The sequence below is a fragment of the Ranitomeya imitator genome, chromosome 7, assembly GCF_032444005.1.
Source record: "Ranitomeya imitator isolate aRanImi1 chromosome 7, aRanImi1.pri, whole genome shotgun sequence".
In the NCBI taxonomy this organism is placed as follows: Eukaryota; Metazoa; Chordata; class Amphibia; order Anura; family Dendrobatidae; genus Ranitomeya; species Ranitomeya imitator.
This window is the reverse complement of record NC_091288.1, coordinates 39,740,553-39,766,787: the sequence shown is the minus strand read 5'-3', so window position 1 is coordinate 39,766,787 and position 26,235 is coordinate 39,740,553. Positions and strand designations below refer to the sequence as shown.

At 42.9% G+C, this 26,235-nt stretch overlaps 1 protein-coding gene across 2 annotated transcripts in view; it reads right to left on the bottom strand.

The window, feature by feature from the left end:
* Positions 1-26,235, bottom strand: part of CERS6 (ceramide synthase 6) — a 228,465-nt gene that overhangs the window by 134,985 nt on the left and 67,245 nt on the right. For both annotated transcript variants that reach the window (XM_069733079.1, XM_069733080.1), the window contains exons 2-3: positions 23,286-23,391; positions 19,406-19,536 (exon numbers count right to left, since the gene is read on the bottom strand). In XM_069733079.1, the coding sequence (XP_069589180.1) occupies positions 19,406-19,536; positions 23,286-23,391 (237 nt within the window). The remainder of the gene's footprint in view (positions 1-19,405; positions 19,537-23,285; positions 23,392-26,235) is intronic.

Below are 26,235 nucleotides of genomic sequence, written 5' to 3'. Positions count from 1 at the left end.
ACTGGCTAGGCCACTCCAGGACCTTGAAATGCTTCTTACGAAGCCACTCCTTCGTTGCCCTGGCGGTGTGCTTTGGATCATTGTCATGTTGAAAGACCCAGCCACATTTCATCTTCAATGCCCTTGCTGATGGAAGGAGGTTTGCACTCAAAATCTCACAATACATGGCCCCATTCATTCTTTCATGTACCCGGATCAGTCGTCCTGTCCCCTTTGCAGAGAAACAGCCCCAAAGCATGATGTTTCCACCACCATGCTTTACAGTAGGTATGGTGTTTGATGTATGCAACTCAGTATTCTTTTTCCTCCAAACACGACAAGTTGTGTTTCTACCAAACAGTTCCAGTTTGGTTTCATCAGACCATAGGGCATTCTCCCAAAACTCCTCTGGATCATCCAAATGCTCTCTAGCAAACTTCAGACGGGCCCGGACATGTACTGGCTTAAGCAGTGGGACACGTCTGGCACTGCAGGATCTGAGTCCATGGTGGCGTAGTGTGTTACTTATGGTAGGCCTTGTTACATTGGTCCCAGCTCTCTGCAGTTCATTCACTAGGTCCCCCCGCGTGGTTCTGGGATTTTTGCTCACCGTTCTTGTGATCATTCTGACCCCACGGGGTGCGATTTTGCGTGGAGCCCCAGATCGAGGGAGATTATCAGTGGTCTTGTATGTCTTCCATTTTCTAATTATTGCTCCCACTGTTGATTTCTTCACTCCAAGCTGGTTGGCTATTGCAGATTCAGTCTTCCCAGCCAGGTGCAGGGCTACAATTTTGTTTCTGGTGTCCTTTGACAGCTCTTTGGTCTTCACCATAGTGGAGTTTGGAGTCAGACTGTTTGAGGGTGTGCCCAGGTGTCTTTTTATACTGATAACAAGTTTAAACAGGAGCCATTACTACAGGTAATGAGTGGAGGAAAGAGGAGACTCTTAAAGAAGAAGTTACAGGTCTGTGAGAGCCAGAAATCTTGATTGTTTGTTTCTGACCAAATACTTATTTTCCACCATAATATGCAAATAAAATGTTAAAAAAACAGACAATGTGATTTTCTGGATTTTTTTTTCTCAGTTTGTCTCCCATAGTTGAGGTCTACCTATGATGTAAATTACAGACGCCTCTCATCTTTTTAAGTGGTGGAACTTGCACTATTGCTGACTGACTAAATACTTTTTTGCCCCACTGTATATATATATATATAGATATATATGTGTGTGTCACTGACATCTATATATCTATGTATTCTATGAGTATATATATATATACATATATACATACATTCTATATCTATCACCCAACTTTCTACACAGACTTTCCTCTGCTCCTAGCGTTCACATGGTATGCCTTTCAGCTAACCTCAGCTTACCCCAGTGTTATTTATGACCTTGTTCACTTTGGCTTGATTGTATGCATCTGGTCCACTCTTAATTCTCTGACCAAGATGAACAGAGACCACTCCTCTCTGCTTCACACCTGAACGCGCTTAGTTGTACATATATTGCATAGCTCAAGTCTGCAATGACTTTAGTCTGCAGTGTCATTCCTATAAGTGTGTCCTAGAAGTGTGAAGATTATGTAGAATTAAAACCAGAATTGAACCAGAAGGGAACTGAAGGTAACTGCACAGTCACTGTAAAAAATATTTATGTTTGTTTTCACTCTCACCCCTATAATTCTTCACTTTCTGCTAACTCCCCTAATCCCTACTCCTGGTAAGGAACTATTCATCTCTTCCTCAATCCTCCCCATCCATCTCACCTCCTCCTCAAAACTGTTCCTCAACATACAATCTTCTGTCTCCAAGCACAGACAGCCACCTCATGCCCTCTCCTGCTCCCACCTGCTAACACTTTCTCTGCTGCTTCTCACTGCTGGTGATATCTCTTCAAATCCTGGTCCTCCTCACCACATCCCCACAGTCATTTCTACCTCCCATCCACGCTCTATCACAAATTTCCCAAAACTCTCTAACCTTATACCCATTCACCCAGCCCCCGCTTCCCCAGTCCTACTAACAGGAGCTCTATGGAACGCTCGCCCTGTCTGCAACAAGCTTTCCTACATCCATGATTATTTTATTACTAATAAACTTTCCTTCCTCGCCATCACCGAAATCTAGCTCACCCCTTCTGACACAGCCTCTCCTGCTGCACTTTCATATGGTGGAATCCACCTTTCTCACACACCCCGCCCCAGCAGCAAGCATGGCGGAGGAGTTGGTTTTCTCCTGTCAGATTACTGCTCCTTCACCCTAATCCCACTGCCAGCCTCTGTTACCCTCCCCTTCTTTGAGGTGCACTCTGTGCGCATCTACTCCCCCTCCAACCTCCAACTAGCTGTCATTTACCGCCCCCCAGGGCCAGCCACCCCCTTCTTTGACCACTTCACCACCTGGCTACTTCATTTCCTTTCTGCAGACATCCCCACTATCATCATGGGCGACTTCAACATACCCATTGACACTTCCCTCTCAGCTGCCACTAAACTTCTAACTCTCACTTCCCCCTTCGGCTTCACTCAATGGTCTTCTGCAGCCACTCACAAAGATGGTCACACACTGGACCTCATCTTCACCCGCCTCTGCTCCCTATCTAACCTCTCTAACTCTCCTCTTCCTCTTTCTGACCACAATCTACTCACATTATCTTCCCTCTCCACTCCTTGTCTACAGTCCCCACAGCACAAAATTGCACACCCTCGCAGAAATCTTAAACACCTAGATCTACACTCACTCTCTGAATCCCTCCTCCCTCTCACAGACATAAGTTCCCTATGCGGATGATGCTGCCGCTCTATATAACACCACAATAGCTGTAGCTTTGGTATATCTTGCCCCTCTCACACATACCAAAGCTTGCAAAATCAACAGACATCCCTGGCAAACCAGCCTGATCAAAGAACTGAGGCGAGCTTCTAGGGCTGCTGAGCAGAGATGGAAAAGATCCCACTCCATTGAGTACTTCATCACATATAAACAGTCCCTCACTACTTTCAAGACCACACTCGCCACAGCAAAACAAACCTACTTCTCATCTCTCATATCCTCCGCCTCACAACCCTAAACAGTTATTCAACACCTTCAACTCTCTCCTCCGTCCCCCAGCACCTCCTCCCTCCCCACTTATCTCCGCTGAAGACTTTGCCTCATTTTTCAAGCAGAAGATTGAGAACATCAGAGACAGTTTTAGTCGACAACCCTTAGAGCCCTTCCTCCCAACTACCCAGCCTTCCACCTCCAAAACCAACTTCTCCACCATTACAGAAGATCGACTCTCCACTCTACTCTCAAGAGCGCATCTCACCACCTGTGCACTTGACCTGATGCCATCCCACTTCATCCCAAACCTCGCCACAGTCTTCATCCCAACCCTAACCCATCTCTTCAACCTATCACTAACAACTGGTGTTTTCCCCTCAAGCTTTAAACATGCCTCAATCACACCTATCCTCAAAAAGCCCTCTCTTGACCCATCCTCTGTATCGAGCTATCGCCCTATATCACTTCTCCCCTATGCCTCCAAGCTACTGGAACAACACGTTCATCTTGAACTGTCCTCCCATCTATCTTCCTGCTCCCTCTTCGACCGCTTACAATCAGGCTTCCGGTCACACCACTCCACTGAAACTGCCCTAACTTAGGTCACCAATGACCTATTAACCGCCAAGAGAAAGCGGCACCACTCTATCCTTCTCCTCCTGGACCTGTCCTCTGCCTTTGACACAGTGGCCATTCCCTGTTGCTGCGGACCCTCTCATCTCTTGGCATCACAGACTTGGCCCTATCCTGGATCTCGTCATACCTAACTGACTGGACATTCAGCGTCTCCCACTCACACACCACCTCCTCACCTCGCCCCCTATCTGTCGGAGTCCCACAAGGCTCAGTTCTAGAGGGCCCCTGCTCTTCTCCATTTACACTTTTGGCCTGGGACAGCTCATAGAATCTCACGGTTTTCAGTACCATCTCTATGCTGACGACACACAGATCTACATATCTGGACCAGATATCACCACCCTACTAACCAGAATTCCTCAATCTCTATCCACTATTTCATCCTTCTTCTCCGCTAGATTTCTAAAACTTAACATGGACAAAACAGAATTCATTGTCTTTCCCACATCTCACGCAACCTCCCCAACGAACTTATCCATTACAGTAAATGGCTGCCCACTCTCCCCAGTCCCACAAGCTCGCTGTCTCGGGGTAATCCTTGACACTGATCTCTCCTTAAAACCGCATATCCAAGCCCTTTCCACTTCCTTCCGCCTTCAACTCAAAAATATTTCACGAATCCGTACATTCCTAAACCAAGAATCAGCAAAAAACCCTAGTCCATGCCCTCATCATCTCTCGCCTCGACTACTGTAACCCCCTGCTCTGTGGCCTCCCCTCTAACACTCTTGCACCCCTCCAATCTATTCTAAACTCAGCTGCCCGACTAATCCACCTGTCCCCCCGCTATTCCCCCAGCCTCTCCCCTCTGTCAATCCCTTCACTGGCTCCCCATTACCCAGAGACTCCAGTACAAAAGCCTAACCATGACATACAAAGCCATCAACAAACTGGCTCCTCCATACATCTGTGACCTTGTCTCCCGGTACTTTCCTGCACGCAACCTCTGATCCTCACAAGATCTCCTTCTCTACTCTCCTCTCATCTCCTCTTCCCACAATCGCATACAAGATTTCTCTCGTGCATCACCCCTACTCTGGAACTCTCTACCTCAACATATCAGACTCTCATCTACCATCAAAATCTTCAAAAAGAACCTGAAGATCCACCTCTTCCGACAAGCCTACAACCTGCAATAAACACCAATCGACCAAACCACTGCAAGACCAGCTCTATCCTCACCTACTGTATCCTCACCCATCCCTTGTAGATTGTGAGCCCTCGCGGGCAGAGTCCTCTCTCCTCCTGGGACCAGTTGTGACTTGTATTGTTCAAGATTATTGTACTTGTTTTTATTATGTATACCCCTCCTCACATGTAAAGCGCCATGGAATAAATGGCGCTATAATAAATAATAATAATAATAATCTAATCTAGTGTAACCTGTCAGTGTGATTTTACTGTAGGCGGAATTGCCGGATTTTATTCTTTTCTTCTATCTATCTATCTAAAAAGAATTCAGCACAGAAAAAATGGGTGCATAGTCTCATAGGCATATACCAAACCTTGTAAGTAGAATCAAAAAAAGTTGAAACAGCACTCCATGACAGTTGTAAGGTGCTCTTTATTGGCCCATGTGGTGACGTTTCGGTCCCGGTTGCAGATCTATCTATCTATCTATCTATGTAATATATATTTATGTATACACACACGTGTGTGTGTGTGTGTGTGTGTGTGTGTGTGACACTAACATCTATATATAAATTTGTACTCTATGTGTATATATCTATTCTATGCTAACCTGCCAGTGTGATTTTACTGTATGCTGCACATGAATTGCTGGCTTTTCAAAGGATATCAGTGCGTAAAAATCAGACACCACTTGCATGATCCGAGTGATGGGCGATTTTTTTTTATCGCACCCATAGGCTTGCATTGGCTAGTGTCGGCTGAGCCTCGGTGACAATCACAGCATGCGGCAATTTTACATACATGCCGAAGACTATTGGCTCCCACTACAATCCGTACTTCTGAAGAGCAGCACTGCCGATCATGTGACCCGAAGGTCCTTCTCAACTTCCGGCATAGATCCTCAACTACGCGCATGCCTGTCACCGGCCGGGACAGCGAGCGCAGAAGATTGCATTATACAGCTGTCAAGACCTCAATGGAAACAGGACAGCTAAGTAGTCTTGCGCTATGCACTATTATTTTATTATTATTCCGTCGTGACTTGTGATTTCTGGACTCTGCCCAAACCGATTCTGTCGCAAGATATAGGTATAAAAGCAGCTCACTATTTGTGGAATCTGCTTACGCCTATACTTTTTTGAAAAACAGGTACAAAGCAATATACAGCCCTGCCACCCTCAGGGGCTTTGTGATTATTATTTTATGCACATATATTTATAAAATATATATAGATCCCTCTCTTTTCAGATATACATCCACTCTAGAGTACATATCTCCACGCAAAAGTTATCCTGGAATGGGCGATTCAGCCTTTCACCATATAACAACGTTATTCATTTGTGTGTATATATATATATACGTACCCAAGCACAACATCTGAACATATATTTAATACTTATTCTTGTCTCTTTTTTAGAAAGCATACTCACTACCTTCGATCTTATTCACGTTCCCATTTGAGCAATTTGAGCACCTCATCCCACTGAGCAGGTAAATCTCACATCAATGGCGTTTTTACTTATAGCAACGTAGGACGTAGCGCGGGTGTATACATAATTTGTATATATTTTTTCTGGTTGTCAAAAATAATAAAAAATAAGGCGTGGGTACCCCTCTATTCTTAATAACCAGCCTTGCTGAAGCTGACAGCCGAGGGTTGCAGCCCCTAGCTATGAGTTTTGCCTGGCTGGTTATCAAAAATATAAGGGAATCTATGCAGGGTTTTTTTTAATTATTTATTTACAGTGCAGGAGCGGCTGATGAATACTCCCATCCGCTGCTCCTGCTCTCACTGTTATTAGCGGCAGCAGGTGTCAGCTGATGGGAGCTGTAGTCCCATCAGCTGACACCAGTGACCGGAAGTAAACTTTATACCTCTGATCACAGCTGTGTGTTCTGACAGCGTGGGAACCGATGCACTCTGACTGGAGGAAGCGCTACGTCGGTGTTTCCCACGCTGTCACACAGCATAAGAAACACCATGCTGTGAATGTTCGGCTATAATCGGCGATTAAATCGGCGAATGTGAATATTGTAAGTTCGACGATCGTGAGACAAACCGAATATTTAAATATTCGCTCATCTCTACATAAGAGGAGAAAGGTATGGAGGGGGAGAGGTATAGAGGGGTAAAGTAGAGAGAAGGAGAGAATGGGATGGGGATCCCGGGAGAGACTGGGAGACAGAGGGGATTAGGGGGATAGTTCCTCCTGAACCTGCTCCTGTGACTTGTTTCTACCACCAGACATTGCTATATTCATGTTGTGGTGGATGTGGTGTCATTACCATAAGCTCTGGGCAGCAAAGTCTCTGTCCAGCCAGAGAGGCATGTTTTACTGAGGCCTATAGTGACAATCGGTCTAGCAGCTTCCTTCTGTAACTTATGGGACAACACCACTTAATACTAACTCTCCAAGCTTACTGTTGGGACTTGCCAGGCGCTAGTTAATATTACATCTTGTTTAGGCTGTTTGAGCTCAGACTGTATTTGTGACCATTCTTTTGTGTGTTGATTCTATTGCTGTTCCTCATGATGCTGGCTTGGTAACCTGACTTTCATGCCAGCCTGCTTCATCAGCTAACAGCTACTCTGCTGACTCAACCTAGGGTCCCTGTGCAAGAATAGATCTCTGTACAGGAGTTAAAAAGTCAAGGCAAAGGCTATTTTGGGACCTAAAATCTATAGTAGAATTGCTAGAGTGCTGCCTTTTTTGCTCTAGATAGATAGGCAGATAGACAGATATAGACATATCGCTAGAGAAATAGATACAAATTATATTTGCCTACTCTATTTATTCATGTATTGCCTAAATTATCTGTAAATCAGACCAAATCAGAAGCATGTATATTAGTCTTTATTTGCAGTAGTAAGGCCTGTAGATGAAAAGATGACATACAGCAGCATTTTATCTTCATTTGAAAAAGTAATAAAACTGGAATAATTTTACAAAGATAAGTCATTTCCCATCCTGAAATGATACTGTGAATTAACATAAGTAGCATTAATATATTGAAGCTACAGGGTACTTTAAAGCACTAAATGACTGCAAAAGCATTTCAATATAAAACACCCTGCGATGAAAAGTGATAGGTTTTCTAATCTTACTTATTAAGAGTAATGCATCATAAAGCAAATTATCAATTTCTGAAAAACAAAATATAAATGTGAAAAACTCAGCAATGATAAAAGAGGAATTATTATTCACTGAGTCTCTGTACAAAATAGATGTTTTGCCAATAAAACAATATGTTTTCATAACAATTTGTCAGCTCAGTGGAAGCGCACATCCGACTTGGTGCTCATTGTTCTGTTTAGAGTACTCTCACATCAGCATATATAAGCCTGAAAAGTTGGAGAGTGTCAGGCGAGTGTCATGCATTTTTTTTCTCACCTAGCATCCATATGACATGCGTATGCAATACGTATTGAATACGTTTTTAACATCATCTTTTACATGCAGCAATTCTCTATGTCAATTCAAGATAGTTTAGTAAAAAAAAGATCTTACATACAGATATAGGTAGATGGATAGATATTGAGGTATATAATCAGTGCAGTGTGTGTAGCTTACTGTACATGTATTTAGCTAATAAATAAATAGATAAGAGAAAAAATATGGCGTGGGGTCCCAATATTTTCTTAACCAGCTGAGGGAAAGCTGACAGCTGGGGGTTGATATTTGTAGTCTGTAAAGGAGGCAATAAACATGAAGCTTCCCAGGCTATTAATATCAGCTCACAGCTGTTTACTTAGCCTTTATTGATTATTAACAAGGGGTGCCCAGCCAAAAAATGACATGGAGTACCCCCAATAATTAAAAACCAGCAAAGGCTAGGCAGACAGATAATAGCCTAGGAAGGGGCCATGAAAATTGGCCCCCTCCCAGACTAAGAACATCAGCCTTCATCCATTAGATGCGGCAATTCTGGTGCTTATCCTCTGCTCTTCCCACTTGCCTGGTGCGGTAGCAAATGGGGGTAATAGTGGTGGGGTTTATTTTAGCTGTTGTTTCGCTGACATCAAGCCCAAAGGTAGTAAAGGAGAGACGTCTATAAGACACCCCCATTACTAACCCAATAGTCAAATTTAACCCATTCCGACATTGGCATAAAAGTACGCCGATGTCAGTCTTCCCCTGTTTGATGCTCTGGGGCTGAGCCCGCACTTCTCCAGTCAGATGATATATACAGCTGACATGTGCTCGCAACAGCCATGTATGGAATCACGATCCACATGCGGCTGTTAACTAGTTAAATGTCGCTGTCAATTTCTAATAGCAGCATTTAACTCGCGCTTACCGGAAGCGTGTTACTAATCCTGCCCATCGTTGAACCCGTCACATGATGGCCGGTCACCAATGGGTCGGCATGACAACCAGAGGTCTGAAGCAGACCTCTATGATTGTCACTGCTGGATTGCTATGAGCGCCACCCCCATTCAAAATAAAACAATAAAAAAATCAAATATACCGTACACATATTTGGTATCGCCGTGTTCAGAATTGCCCGATCTATCTACAGTTAGGGCCAGAAATATTTGGACAGTGACACAAGTTTTGTTATTTTAGCTGTTTACAAAAACATGTTCAGAAATAAAATTATATATGTAATATGGGCTGAAAGTGCACACTCCCAGCTGCAATATGATAGTTTCCACATCCAAATCGGAGAAAGGGTTTAGGAATCATAGCTCTGTAATGCATAGCGTCCTCTTTTTCAAGGGACCAAAAGTAATTGGACAATGGACTCTAAGGGCTGCAATTAACTCTGAAGGCGTCTCCCTCGTTAACCTGTAATCAATGAAGTAGTTAAAAGGTCAGGGGTGGATTCCAGGTGTGTGGTTTTGCATTTGGAAGCTGTTGCTGTGAGCAGACAACATGCGGTCAAAGGAACTCTCAATTGAGGTGAAGCAGAACATCCTGAGGCTGAAAAAAAAGAAAAAATCCATCAGAGAGATAGCAGACATGCTTGGAGTAGCAAAATCAACAGTTGGGTACATTCTGAGAAAAAAGGAATTGACTGGTGAGCTTGGGAACTCAAAAAGGCCTGGGCGTCCACGGATGACAACAGTGGTGGATGATCGCCGCATACTTAATTTGGTGAAGAAGAACCCGTTCACAACATCAACTGAAGTCCAGAACACTCTCAGTGAAGTAGGTGTATCTGTCTCTAAGTCAACAGTAAAGAGAAAACTCCGTGACAGTAAATACAAAGGGTTCACATCTAGATGCAAACCATTCATCAATACCAAAAATAGACAGGCCAGAGTTAAATTTGCAGAAAAACACCTCAAGAAGCCAGCTCAGTTCTGGAAAAGTATTCTATGGACAGATGAGACAAAGATCAACCTGTACCAGAATGATGGGAAGAAAAAAGTTTGGAGAAGAAAGGGAACGGCACATGATCCAAGGCACACCACATCCTCTGTAAAACATGGTGGAGGCAACGTGATGGCATGGGCATGCATGGCTTTCAATGGCACTGGGTCACTTGTGTTTATTGATGACATAAGAGCAGACAAGAGTAGCCGCATGAATTCTGAAGTGTACCGGGATATACTTTCAGCCCAGATTCAGCCAAATGCTGCAAAGTTGATTGGACGGCGCTTCATAGTACAGATGGACAATGACCCCAAGCATACAGCCAAAGCTACCCAGGAGTTCATGAGTGCCAAAAAGTGGAACATTCTGCAATGGCCAAGTCAATCTCCAGATCTAAACCCAATTGAGCATGCATTTCACTTGCTCAAATCCAGACTTAAGACGGAAAGACCCACAAACAAGCAAGACCTGAAGGCTGCGGCTGTAAAGGCCTGGCAAAGCATTAAGAAGGAGGAAACCCAGCGTTTGGTGATGTCCATGGGTTCCAGACTTAAGGCAGTGATTGCCTCCAAAGGATTTGCAACAAAATATTGAAAATAAAAATATTTTGTTTGGGTTATGTTTATTTGTCCAATTACTTTTGACCTCCTAAAATGTGGAGTGTTTGTAAAGAATTGTGTACAATTCCTACATTTTCTATCAGATATTTTTGTTCAACCCTTCAAATTAAACGTTACAATCTGCACTTGAATTCTGTTGTAGAGGTTTCATTTCAAATCCAATGTGGTGGCATGCAGAGCCCAACTCGCGAAAATTGTGTCACTGTCCAAATATTTCTGGCCCTAACTGTATATTAAAAATAATTAACCTGATCACTAAACAATATAACGAGAAAAAAATTAAAAACGTCAGAATTGCTATTTTTGGTTTACGCTACATTGCAATAAAATACAGTAACAAGCAATCAAAAGATCGTATCTACACCACAATGGTATCAATAAAAACATCAGCTCAACACACAAAAAATAAGCCCTCACCCAGCCCCAAATAACGAAAAATGGAGACGCTACATGATTCTTTTCTAACAAACTTTAGATTTTTTTTCACCATTTAAATAAAAAAAATAACCTAGACCTAGGTGTCTATCAACTCTTAGTGACCTGGAGAATCATAATGCCATGTCATTTTTAGCATTTAGTGAACATGGTAAAAAAAAAAGAAGTGTGGAATTGCAATTTTTTGCAATTTCACCGCACTTGGAATTGTTTTCCCATTTTCCCTAACATGATATGTTAAATCCAATAATGCCATTCAAAAATAAAACTTGTCCCACAAAAAACAAGCCCTTACATGGCCATATTGACCCAAAAATAAAAAAGTTATGGCTCAGGGAAGAAGGTGAGCAAAAAACAAAAGCGCAAAAACGTAAATACCTTTGGTCATGAAGGGGTTAATAAAGACACAGATTAAAGTCCTTTAATTGAAAAAAGTATATTATTTGAAATAAAAACTTCCTGACCCTCTTTTAACCATTTATTAATATCCAAAGAAAAAAGTAATCCTCAAAAGGTCCGCCAATAATCCATTTGTCCCGTGATAAGTCCAACTCAGCTACATCTGGTTGCTTTTCTGTGTGTTCACATACAATGCAACTACTCAGCCTGGAATCCAGGAGACACTGAGCTGCCTGTTTGAATGCAGCTTTAGTGCTGAGTGCTGACGTCATTAAGGTGACCAGAGTGTATATAAATGCATCTAATGGATGTGCCATTTCTGGGTGGCTTTGAGATGCTCTTAGTCTGGGAGGGGGCAAATATCTACGGCTCCTTCCTAGGCTATTACTATGAGCCTGCAACTGCCTGCCTAGCCTTTGCTGGTTAATAAAGTAATTATAGGCGGACCTCACATTATTTTTTTAGGGAGGTCACCACCTTGTTCATGACCAATAAAGTCTAAGCAGACAGCTGTGAGCTCATTCTAATATCCTGAGATGCTCCATGTTTATTACCCAATTTCCAGACCATAAACATCAGCCCATAGCTGTTTGCTTTCCCCCAGCTGGTTAAGAAAAATATGGAGGACCCTATGCCATTTGTTTTGCTTTAATTCTATCTATATACCTATTGTATTTTGATGGTTCATGCTGTGAATTTATTGAACTTGGCTCATGAAATGTTGGGTTTCCTATGAGATGGTTGTGTAAAAGTCGTACAGCCTATGCAATCTGTCTGTGTGCTGAGCAATTTTTTTCTCGCACCCATTTACTTATTTGTCGGTCTTGCTCATTTCAGGTGGTCATCCGCAGCATACGGCGAATTTTTCCTCACCCCAATTTCAGGTGAGGAAAAACTCACATATGAGCACTACCTAATTGAATAACATTGTTGTGAGTGCAATACGAGGTTTTCTCATGCTACATTTGCCGAGTTTAAACACTGATGTGAGCGCACCCATAGCAGAATCTAAAGGGTTTTGTAATTTTTATTCTGTACCTTCTATACAGATATAAGATCTTATATTGTACTGAGGAGCACCATAATTGCCTCAGCAGAATGGAAACGAAGGGAAAAAAACAAAAAACAAACCTGGGTCAAAACTAGACAATCAGAATCTTATCTGTCAGAGAAAGCCATAGACATGTCATGTAACCAATAACGAGTGTAAAGAGATGGGTTATCTGGCTCAAAATGAATCCAGTGTGATATATGTGTCGGTGCCTGCCAGCGTCAGACTGGAGCACCTTGGGTCCACCAGAGAAAACCATTCTTGTGGCCCACTATGTAGCTACATAGAAATAAATACAAGACCACCAATTGTGCCCCCAAATGTGGGCCCCTCATAGAATATAATGCAGCCCCCTCATAGAATATAATGCAGCCCCCTAATAGAATATAATGCAGCCCCCCATGAAATATAATGTATCCCCTTCATAGAGTATAATATAACCTCCTTATAAAGTACAATGCAGCTCCCCACAGAATATAATGTAGCCCCCTCATAGTATAATGCAACCCCTCATAATGTATAATGCAGCCCCCCATAGAATAAAATGTAGACCCCTCATAGGATATAATGTAGCCTCATTATAGGGTATAATGCAGCCCCCCTCATAGGGTATAATGCAGCCTCCTCGCCACAGAATATAATGTAGCCTCCCCTTCTAAGGTATAATGCAGCCCCCTCATAGGGTATAATGCATCCCCTCCCACATAATATAATGCAGCCTCTCTTCATATGGTATAATACAGCCCCCTTCATAGGGTATAATGCAGCCTCCCCGCCACAGAATATAATGCAGCCTCCCCTCATAGGGTATAATGTAGCTCCCCGATAGGGTATAATGCAGCCTCCCCCTCACACAGAATATAATGCAGCTCCCCTCAAAGGGTATAATGCAGCCTCCCCCCCACAAAATATAATGCCGCCTCCCCTCATAGGGTATAATACAGCCTCCCCCCAGAATATATTGCAACCAGGACTCAGTGATATATACATAAAAAACAAACACAATACTCACCTCTCCTCCTCGCGCCCACACTGATTCTCTGTCGTACAGTGCTGTCTGATGCACTGCACTGCACTGCACAGTGGGTACGCGATGAAGTGACATCATTGCACACTCGCAGTGCCAGAGGCAGAGGGGACTGATGAGAGAGGGAGTATCACCTGACGCTCGCTCTTCAATTGTTGCTTTCAACTGTATCGGCATCTATGGTGCCGGACCCCCCTGACTTACGGCCCCATAGCGGCCGTGTGGGCTGGGGGCCCTGGTCTGGTAGCCCTGTTAGATGCAGCTTGCGGATATCACTGCTTGCTATTAAAGTGAAATGAATATTCACCCCTCTCCACGCCCAAGAGAGGTCCAGCGCCTGCGCGCTGCAGTACTTTACTCTGCCCTCAACAGGGCAGAGAAGTACGCCTGCGCAGGAGCGCCGATGCCTGGGAGCTATGAAGCAAGCAAGAGGGTGGGGTTGCAGGAAGATGAGAGGCAGCAGACCCGGACATGCGACACCCATTGGACCGGACTGGACCGCCCCCAGGTGAGTATAATATAACTCATTTTTCTTCACTTGCAGGTTGGACCTGGGGCTTATCTACAGAATTATAGAATGCTGTAGATAAGCCCTGAAAGGTAGTGGCTGCATCTTAAAGCGGCAAAATCTGCTGCCAGGTTCCCTTTAATATTTGAAATAATAAATGTTTGATATTTAAAATTACATTTTAAATATCAAATATATTATTATTAAATCCCTTTAAACTTGAATCACAGGAAAAAAAAAATCTATTTATTTTCAGCCGTGTTGTAATCCATTGATAGTGCTTGCTACATGCAGTAAACCACGGCCTTTTCATTTCTCTGTGAAACGTTCCCCCTAAGCATCCGCTCTGATATAATGCCCATTTAATAAGGCCTCTGTCTCTGCTTGAACAGACATTTGACACACGGTTTAGCTGTTCACTGCATGCTCCATTGAAAGTCAAGGGGATTTATCCAGCTCTGATGTGAAGTCACTTATCTCCAATTTCTCAAATCTTCGCTGCCTCTCAGATGATAAAACGCACAGAAATGACTGCACCGTATCGCCACTTAAGATGCACAATTGTTGTACTTAAATAATTGCCTTTTAACCATTTGCATGTAATTTCTCTGCTGCGCATTCAGAATGCATTTATGTCTCTCTATAAAAAATATATAAAACTGTCAAAGCCGAAGAAAGGAGTAATATTTGACTAAGAGCAGCAGTAAAGAAGGATTTCAGCTAAGGAAACCCAACTCAGAACAGCATTCGATTTATTTCTATAAAGACGGGAAAAATTGATCCAAACTTCGCCCCCCCTGCATAATGGACGTAACATTTAGAGCGCCCCCTTCATTTCTGAATGAAAAACACAATATTTCCTTCCTTACCTTCCCTATTGGCTCAACATATCCTTAGATGAGTGTGCCGAAACGACTAGTAGTGATGAGCGCAAGTGCTTGTTACTCGAGTACGCAGCGAGTATCGCGGGTGCCTGAGGGGCATGTTCGAGTCCCGCGGCCGCTGTTAGACAGCCACAAGACAATGTCTGTGTATGTCAGGTAATCCCCGCATGTTTTGTGGCTGTCTAACAGACGCGAGGACTTGAACATGTCACTGGAGCACCCGAGATATTCGATGAATTCCCGAGCACCCTAGGGAAACTCGACTAACGAGCACTCGCGCTCATCACTAATGAATTTGTTAAAAAAAAATTGTGATACTGTGTCAATAGATATTTGTGCCACACACGTGCCCAGTAGTCACATTCAGGTGAATCTGAAATATTAGAGGTAGAAAACCATGAGAATCGATAGATGCAGTAGAAGACAATCGTGCTTTATTGGGAGATCTGCCTGTTGCAAAGGTCCATAACATTATTGGCTGCAAATGTTTTGGTCCATGCCGGACCTACTTTTATGGTTTCTGTCCTGTGGTGTCACTGTTTATTGTAGCTGTCTAATGGAGATGCCCCAGGACACAAGCCTTTAAAAGGGTCATGGATGGACCCAAACATTGGCTGATAATAATATTATGGATCTCTGCCACATGGTTATCTCCTAATAAAGCACTTTTCCTTTGAATGGCATATTGAGTGCCATGGTTTTCTACCTCTATGTTCATGAATGGTACAAATCCTCAGGCTATTGTACCCTGCCAGCATTGTATGTGCTAGAAATGCCTTTCCTTCACTCTGTGTCATGCATTGTCACTGCCATTATCCGTTGGCTTCTTATTGGCTTCTTACTGAAAATCCTCCTCTGTGTTATACTTTTATCTACAATGACAGACAGCAAAGCAGACAAAAAGTCACCCCAAATCCTATAATCCATATCAGCTTTTCTGCTGCTGGAGATGGATCACACTTGACAACAGGCAGTGGACAGTAAATTAGGCAGTAGGAAAAGACCTAGCAGATAGTGCAGTGATTTTTGAGTAGTAAAGGCCCCCACACACACATTAGGCTAAGGTCAGTCAAATCTGCCGATATTGGCCAACAAACTAATTTATTTGAGGGCCTCCTTATTTTTCCTTAATAATTGATGCAAAGGAAGAAAAGAATCCAGCAAGTTCGATTTCCAAAGGCCAATCCTTTAGCTATCTGAGAAATAAGTCTCAGCCAGAGGAGTCTTGTAGAGGTTTTATCATAGAGAATACAGCAACTTTTGGCTAAGCCGGGCGTTCCTGTGTATGGAGGAGTGAGGAGAGATAGCTGTTGGCCAAATTATTGTTTGTGCCTTAACAATAACATAATTATTAAAAGAAGTGATTTGCGGATTGGATATTTATTTCAACATCTATTAAGATCAAGTTGTAGAGGACTCGTTGATACCGTTTTCACAGCGCCAGCCTCTTTAGTTTGATTGATAGCTTACTATCTGATTTTCCCTTGCCAAGCTAAAAAGATTGGTGCTGGGTAAGTAAACAATCTCGAGAGACAGAGGCTTATATTAAGTGCTTTGTCGTGCCCCCAGAGCACTTAACACCTAAATTGCATAGAAATTAAAATGCTAATTGCTCTGGAATGCAGCAACAGATAGAAGTTATAAAAGTCTTCATGGATTTAGCTTTCATAGATCTGCATGTCCATACATGCTGTTTGGGGCACTGATCTTACTGACAGATTCCTTTTATTGACTGCCCCCTGCAATCATGCTATGGATGATTAATTTTAACTTTGTGGACACTGCGGATGCTCCACTTAGCAGAGACTCCGACTGCACATCTGATCTGCCAGTATGGCCCAATAAAGGCAGGCTATTATATCAATGGCATGTCATGTTATTTAATTAACAATGTGGTCCATCACAGAAAATACGCCATAAAAGTGGACATGCCATCTGCTTTTAATAATATGGTTCTACTTGATGCTCAAAACCAATTAGTAATTTCACATTAAAATTGACTGACTGCTTCCGTGCACTGGCAGCACACGGCAAAAACCTCTATCCTTTAATTTAATTAAAATGGGCCTGGCCCAAGCACAGAAAGAGGAATATGATTTTTATTTAAAGCTTGAGTTCTGCCTTTAGAGGACCAAAGAGAATATATCAGACCGCAAGATATGAATTGCACACGGACACCAGGCAACCTCAGTCGGGGCTGATAGCTCCACAATAAAGTCAAGCAGCATGGAGGGTTCTAACCCCTTCACTACATATGACATATGTATGCGTCATATGCTGTGTCTCCCTCTTTGATTCGGGCTCAGCACCGGAGCCCGCATCTTTACTGGCACATGACAGCTGATTTGATGAACTGACATTTGGCCCTAACAGCTGCAGGTGGAATCACGATCCACCCGCGGCTGTTAACATGTTAACAGTCTCTGACAACGGCATTAAGAATGATTGTGCTGGAAGCGTGTCACTAACTCCGCCCATCGTCACCTGTGTCACATGATGGTGTGGCATAAATGGATTGGCATGACAACACGGGATCTGCAGGAGAGCACTGTGGTTGTCATTACTGATTGCTATGAGCGCCGCCTAGTGGCTGGTGTTCATAGAAGATGATCAATTCTGCAACATATAGCAGGGCTGAAGCACAAGCAATCAGGAGATCAAAGCTTCAAGTCTCCTAAGCAAGTAAAAAAAACTGAAGCAAGTAAAAAGTGTAAAAAGTTTTTTTTTTTCTAAATATATAAAAGTTCAAAACACCCCCTTTTTCCCTATTCAAAATAAAACAATATAAAAAACCCCACACATATTTGGTATCGTTGCGTTCAGAAATGCTCAATCTATCAAAATACAAAAATAATTAATCTGATTAGTAAACGTCGTAATGAGAAAAAAAAATGCAAATCAGAATTACGGTTTTTGATTGCCGCAGCATTGCAATAAAAAGCGATAACATGTGATCAAAAGATCGTATCTACCCCAAAATGGTATTGATAAATATATCAGCTTGGAGCGCCAAAAATAAGCCCTTACCCAGCCCCAGATCCCAAAAAATAGAGTTACTACAGGTCTTGGAAAATGGCACCATTTTTTTTTCTTTAACAGATTTTGGATTTTCTTTTCGCCACTTCAATAAAAAAGAACCTATACTCTACAAGTTTGGTGTCTATGGACTCGTAATGACCTGGAGAATCATAATGGCAGGTCAGTTTGAGCATTTAGGTAAAAAAAAAAAACAATTGTGTAATTGCACTTTTCTGCAATTTCACCGCACTTGGAATTTGTTTCCCGTTTTACAGTACACTATATGGTAAAATCAATTATTGTTCAAAAGTACAACTCATCCCGCAAAAAAAAAAAAGCCCTCAAACGGTCATATTTACTGAAAAATAAAAAAATGTTATGGCTCCGGGTAGAAGGGGAGCGAAAAACGAAAAAAACAAAAAAACAGAGAGTGTCTTGAAGGTAAAGGGGTTAATTTTTAAAGCAGAATTGTCACTTGGTATAAATATGAAATGTTTGCCTGGTGTAAATGCCTCTGTTCTTCTCAATCCAGCTTTTGTTCCTGCTCTTTTCCATTCCTGAGATATGGCCTCGTCTTTTTTAGTCTAATAGCCGCAAGACATGCAACCGCAGGAAATCAATTATATTTTTCGAGCACGCCGAAGTCGCTCAGTTAGCACCCAAATATGATCAGGTAACGCCTTATCCGAGCATGTTTGCTCATCACTACTCTTGTCTAGTGATGAGCGAATATACTCGTTACTCGAGATTTCCCGAGCACGCTCGGGGGTCCTCCGAGTATTTTTTAGTGCTCAGAGATTTAGTTTTTATTGCCGCAGCTGAATGATTTACATTTAATAGCCAGCATAAGTACATGTGGGGGTTGCCTGGTTGCTAGGGAACCCCCACATGTACTTATGCTGGCTAATAGCTGTAAATCATTCAGCTGAGGTGAGGAAAACTAAATCTCCGAGCACTAAAAAATACTCGGAGGATCCCCGATCGTGCTCAGGAAATCTCGAGTAACGAGTATATTCGCTCATCACTAATCTTGTCTTCTAAGATGCCGAGTCAGTTGTTCTGTCCCTCCACCATACTTTACATTGTAAATCTACTAGTTCTCTGATTATCTGCAGGATCAGTGCATAAAAGAACTAAATCCCATCATCATACACATAGAACAATTCTAAATTACAAGCAACCAAAGTGAGAAAGCGGCTAATGAGTTTTCACAGATATCCTGATATAAATGAGCCCTAATAAGTGCGCCTCTTGGAGAAATGCGCTAAATAAAATGATATTGGAAATCACCACTAGAATCACAGTGAGGAGCTCTATAATCATAGAAAATGCCGATACTTACATGCTCTCACAGAATCGTGTCAGGGTACTCGGCTTTTCTTGATTCCTTCTCTGACGAAACCAGCGCTGAATACTACGTACATCCCAGTCCAGCTGCTTGGAAAGTCCTTCTAGTCTTTTCTCATCAGGGTGCTGCCAGAATAAAATTGTAAAAAAAAAAGAAAATATAAAAATATCTGTTTTTAAGAATTATGGAGCATATGGTATACACAGGAATAGATGAAGAAATATCAGCATTGGGCTGGATCTGGGGCGCATGTAGTGGAAGCCGCGGGTGCATTTGTCTTAGGTGCGGGTGACAGGGGGACACCAACAAGCCTCTTTGCATGGTCTGGGGTACATAGATACACGATGAGGGAAGTATATATAATGCTTTGTCTGGCTAAAGACTTCATGACACCGGATGACCATACTGATGCTGTCACTTCCTGCAATGGCAGAATTAAAGTCTGCAGCTTGGTCCTTTAAGGGTACGTCTCCACTTGCCATATTGTGGGCACTTTGAACGGAGCAGAAACCCCGCTCTGCCCCCAACGCCACCCCCTTCTGTACGCGGGGTGATTTCGGATGTGTTCATTGCACACATCCGGAATCTCCGCACCCCATACATAGGTTCCTGTTATTTACTTTGCGGAGACGGAGTGTCGCCGCGAGGTAAACAGACATGCTGTGTTCTAAAAAGACGTGCCACATGCCTGGAAACGCAGTGCCGCCGGATGCATGTTCGCACGCATATTGGAGACGGGATTTCATAAAATCCCCTCCGCTATGCTGTAACATCTGGAAGCTGCAGGTTGAACGCTGCGATTGTACGCAGAATCTGGATGTAATCCTGACCATAGAAACATACCCTTAGTCTGCAACAAAGGAATCATAGTTCCTCTACTTTGTCTCCTGAACATTTTGTTATTCATTATGACAATAATCTAGCAGGAATCTTCATATAGGCACCCTATACTTTTACATTCTAATTTGGTAGCTTTGGAGTCTCCAGCCTCACCAGGGACAACACGTTTTCTTTGGCTAGATAGGGGCGCTATCACACAGAGACTAGGCCTCAGATATGTTTCCACCTTTAGGTCGGGATCACACGTGCCAAAAACTCGCACGAGTCTCGCATCTCAATACCCGGCACTCGGGACAGGAGCGCTCAGCTACATAAAAATACATGCAGCCGAACGCTCCGGTCCCGAGTGCTGGCAGCAGTGCCGGGTGTTGGGATGCGAGACTCGTGCGAGATTCTTGCGAGCATGATTGCGGCCTTGTGCACAGACCCAAATACCAGAGGTGTTTGCACCTCTACTCCCAGACCAGGATTAAACAGCTCAACTGCCCCTTTAAAACAGCTGTACCTCCTGGATTGGAGGGTGGGAATGACTAGTTCCGATCATCTAATGTAATCATTCCTAACAAACCTCGACCAATATATTGGTCTTATTAACCCTCTTGTTGCCTCCTATCCAGGATTCTGCCAGCTGCTTGTCTACAGTAAATAGTCATTTACAAGCTTGCAGCTCCTTAACCCCTTAACGTCTGGGCGATTTTTAATTTTTGCACTTTTGTTTTTTCCCTCCCCTCTTACCAAGAGGCACAACTTTATTACTTTTTCTGTTGACAAAGCCATATTAGGTCTTTTTTTTTGTGGAACAAGTTGTAGGTTTAAAGACATCTTTCATTTTACTGGGAAAAAAATGTTACAAACAAAATCCAAGTGGGGTGAAGTGATGAAAAAAATGCAATTTGGGGTTTTATTTTTACAGTGTTCATTGTGCAGCAAAAATGATCTGGAAATATGATTCTCGAGGTCAGTGCAATTATCCCGTAAAGAAAAATTTACCCAAAAAATAATTGATTTCTGTCATTTTTCGAGATAAGTAAAATCTTTATTTTTCCATCAATGGAACTGTGTAAGGCTACGTTCACATTGGCGTTCCGCCAATGTGCGTCGCTGTTGCGCCGGCGACGCAGCGGCGACGCAGCGGCGACGCGCCCCTATGTTTAACATAGGGGACGCGTGCGTTTTTTGGGTGGCGTTTTTTGACACTTGCGTCGTTTCCGACGCTAACGTCGGACGCGAGAAAATGCAACAAGTTGCATTTTCTGTGCGTCCGATTTTGGTCAAAAAACGACGCACGCGTCGCAAAACGCGCGTTTTTCAGTGCGTCGCAGGGCGGCGCAACGCTAGTGTGAACGTAGCCTAAGGGCTTATTTTTTAAACGATGAGCTGATAGTTTTGTTTTTACCATTTTTGTATAGATTAGGCTACTTTCACACTAGCGTCGGATTCGGCCCATCGTATTGCGTCGGGCCGTGATTCCGACGCTAGCGCTTGTTGTGCCGCACAACGGAGGCAGCAGATGCATTTCTCTGGCGCATCCGCTGCCCCATTGTAAGGTGCGGGGAGGTGGGGGCGGAGTTCCGGCTGCGCATGCGCAGTCGGAAAAAGCGGTCCGTCGGCTGCAAAAAACCATTACATTTAACGTTTTTTGCTCCCAGCGGTCCACCACAACACGGCGTGTGTCAATACGTCGCAATGCGTCGGTAATGTTACTCTATGGGGCAAAAACGCATCCTGCAAACAACTTTGCAGGATGCGTTTTTTCCCCTAAACGACACATTGCGACGTATTAAAAAAAACGCCAGTGTGAAAGTAGCCTAAGATGTTTTAATTACAGTACGTCTCATAGCATCTTTTTAAGGACTTGTGGTGTCTGTAAAATTGCAATTTTGGTGATTTCATTTTTTTTTCTCTTTACGGCGTTTACTATACAGATTAATTATATATTTTTTAATGAGGAAAAGGATGGTGATTTTAATTTATTTATACTTTTAGGCTACCTTATACTACTGTATATTCACTACATAGTGAAAATCTTGGTCTCCTCTGAAGCTTATCTTATAGCTGAGCTTCATAGGGGAGTACCAAGATGGCAGTAACAGAAGACTTCAGCAGCGCAAGGAGATGGAAAGTAAACCTCTGCACATGTTCCATTTATATACTGCTGTCAGAGATTGACAGCAGCATATAAATGGTTAACAGCTGCGGACAGAGCGGAGCTCCGGTTACTGCTGTAGGAAACAGATGACTGCTATTTAATTATGTCTATACCTGCCACATGTAGATCGGGCTCAGCTTCTGAGCCCGCTCTACACATCCCAACCATAAATATATCGATCATCGGACTTTATGGGGATATTTCAGCCCTCCTTGACATGTTTCAGAAGTGAATTGGAATCTTAAGGGGTAGAAAGGACTATATACTGTATGTTTGTAGCAGGACAGTGATAAATCAAGATATCAATGTTTGGTTTTGGTAAAGTGAAATGTCTAATTACATTTTTCATATAGAAATAAATAAATTGGGGAAATGAACTTTTAAAAAGTTTTGGCACGTTGTAAGCTCTCTTTTGATCAGTGGGGATCCGGTTCCAATTTTTTCAATGAAGGGGCAGAAGCATTTAAGCCCAAGCAAAAAAGGGGTATGGGATCAATATTAAGTCCAAGGTGCTTTTGGCCACTCTGTCTCAGCTGGAGGAGAACTAAAAACGTTTGCTCCTTCCTTTGACAGTTCAGTGGAGGTGTCCATGAACCGAAGCCTACACTGTATAAAACTACTAAGCAGTGGTTACAGCAAATGAAACTTATCAGAGTTCTGTTACCCTTTAAATGGGTTGTCCAGTTTTAGTAAAACATTCCCCCTGTTGCAGAAACATTGCAAACTCTGGACTACAGGCTTTGTCCAGCATGGCATCACATCCTTATGCAAGTTAAGGTACCGGAGGCCGAGTCGCAATACCAGACACATACTTTGTAGAACACCCCATTCATCATTTTTATTCTAGTTGACTGAGGCATGATACATTTCCCAATTGATCTTTACCTTTGTGATAGCAGTAAACACCTTCTCCAGAATGGCATTGTGCTGAGCTTTCTGTGGTCCGCTGGCTTGAATTTTGAGAGCCAAAGCACACGGCTTTGCTATAAACCTAGGAGAAACAAAAGACAAAATTCTTAATATATGGATTTCATGTATAGTGTGAAGCAATTGTATTTACAAAATATGTATATCTGAATGGAAATATTATACTTTCCCCCCCTACAAATATGCAAAATGTGAGATTATGGCTTACGCTAGAAGAATAAAGACGACTATATTTTTCATAATTGCGTTGAGCCCAGTGGATAGGCTATTTAGCAGTTCACTTTGCGTATAATGGTAATTCTTCGGATGGAGCTGCAGTATGCTGCAATAGGAATTCCATGCACACAGCAGATAGTCCTGCTATAGACACATATAATGTACCTTCTATTAGTGCCAGTGATCGGAGAGCCCTGACATTGATCTGCTTGACTCAACCAGAAACCAACACTATGGACTAGAAACATCCATACACCAAGCTGCAGACCTGTCATTAGAAGGAGCAGGACACTGGGAAAATATATGATTCACCTTCTCTCTGATTACCAGTAACCTTCAGACCTGCAGTAACTGCCTAACAAACAACCAATCACTGTTGCAGCTGTTGAACAGTCATGAGACATGCAGCCGCGGGGACTCGAACATATCATTCGAGCACGCCGAAGTCACTTGGTTAGGACCCGAACATTGCGGATAACACCTTATCCAAGCACGTTTGCTCATCACTAGTAAATAACATAAGGTACCTAGTTGACAATGTTTTGATCAAAAAAAGCTTAAAAGCCATCCCACAGCGGCAATGTGCACCCAATCGGGAGGGTCAGATCACTAATATTAAACCTCTTCTTGTATCAGAAGACCACAATGTAGACGGGGGCAGGATTAAAAATCAATTGCATTGAAAGGGTTAAAAAAAAACTAACAGGATGATAAATGAACAATGCTTCTCAAGAGGGAGGCATTCTAGATATTAACCATTGATGCACACCACTCAAGGAGGCTTAATTTGAAGAATGATATGGCGTCTTTGCACTATTTTTCTACCTTTGTTGGTTGATAGCAGGTGTTCACCTCTTTGTATCTATTGGCTTTAATTAGTATATAGTGACCTGGAGTGTTGGCCAGATTCCTTCTCCTCCTCCTCTTTCATCCCTTATTTTCTCATATCAGAATATCATGACACGCAGATCTACCTATCCGTACCTGATCTCACCTCCTTGCTTTCCAAATCCCACAATGTCTGTCTGCTAACTCAGCCTTCTTTTCTGCTCGCTTTCTAAAACTGAACATGGACAAAACAGAATTCATCATCTTTCCCCCATCTCACTCTACCCCTCCACCAGACCTATCCATCAATGTCAATGGCTGCTCACTTTCCCCAGTCTCACACGCCCAGTGCCTCGGGGTGATCCTCGACTCTGCCCTCTCTTTCAAGCAACATATCCAAGCCCCTGCCTCCTCCTGCCGTCTCAAACTCAAAAATATCTCCCGGATCCGTGCATTCCTTGACCGCGACACCACAAAAACACTAGTGCATGCCCTTATCATCTCCCGCCTTGACTACTGCAACCTCCTACTCTCTGGCCTCCCCTCTAGCACTCTCGCACCACTCTAATCCATCCTACACTCTGCCACCTGACTAATCTACCTGTCCCCCCGCTATTCTCCAGCCTCTCCCCTATGCCAAGCCCTTCACTGGCTTCCTATCGCCCAGAGACTCCAGTTCAAAACACTTACAAAGACATACAAAGCCATCCACAACCTGTCTCCATACATCTGTGTCCTCGTCTCCTGATACTTACCTGCACGCAACCTCCGATCCTCTCAAGATCTCCTTCTCTACTCCCCTCTCATCTCCTTTTCCAACAACCGCATCCAAGACTTCTCCTGTGCTCCCCCCATACTCTGGAACTCTCTACCCCAACACATCAGACTCTCGCCTACCATTGAAACCTTCAAAAAGAACCTGAAGACCCACCTCTTCCGACAAGCCTACAGCCTGCAGTGATCCTCAACCTACTGAACCGCCACACAACCTGCTCTACCCTCTCCTAGTGTATCCTCACCCATCCCCTGCAGACTTTGAGCCCTCGCGGGCAGGGCCTCCCTCCTTATGTACCTGTGTGCCTTGTTTTTTGCTCATGTTTATTGTACTTGTCTATATTTGCCCCCTTTATTTGCATGTAAAGCGCCATGGAATAAATGGCGCTATAGAAATGTATAATAATAATATCCTCTCTTTTGGTGATTTTAAGTATAATGAGCTTTGGGGGTCTTGTCCTACACATTATGCCATGATTAAGACCAGAATGGTCAAAACGCGTCGGATCATCAGATTTAACTTTTTTGTATTCCACATATGTTCTTATGAATAAAGTAAGTTTTTTTAATAATTGGTGCAAAATAAACCCTTTAGCTTTGCTGCACTGACTCCATTAGCTCTTGCTACATCTGTACAAGAAAACGTTTCACACGACGAGGATAATCGTGCGTCTGCCTCCACAAATGCCGCTGCTTTTCTGGAGCACTGATCTGGCAAATGATAAAAATTATATTTCAGAAGTGTCTTAATGTAGAAATGTTTGTCAAAAAGCTGGACCCCTTCTTCTGTGAAGCTGCTGAACTTCACATCCCAACCTTTAATTAAGTCAGATTAAAGCAACAGTCTGTTCTCGGCTCCGTCTTTATGTTTTCTCCTGAGAAACGAGACAGCGGGAATAATTCTCAGCTCCGGTGCTATCATTGCAAAATCTTGTACAATCCTACAGCAAACATTAGTTTCCCCCTACAATTTGTTGTATCTACATGCAGTGTGAAATACTCATTAGCTCCTTCTTCTTCTGATACTCAGGATGTTCTTTCCACTAAATATGACTTTGTCATGTAATGTTACCTGTAATCGCTATGATAG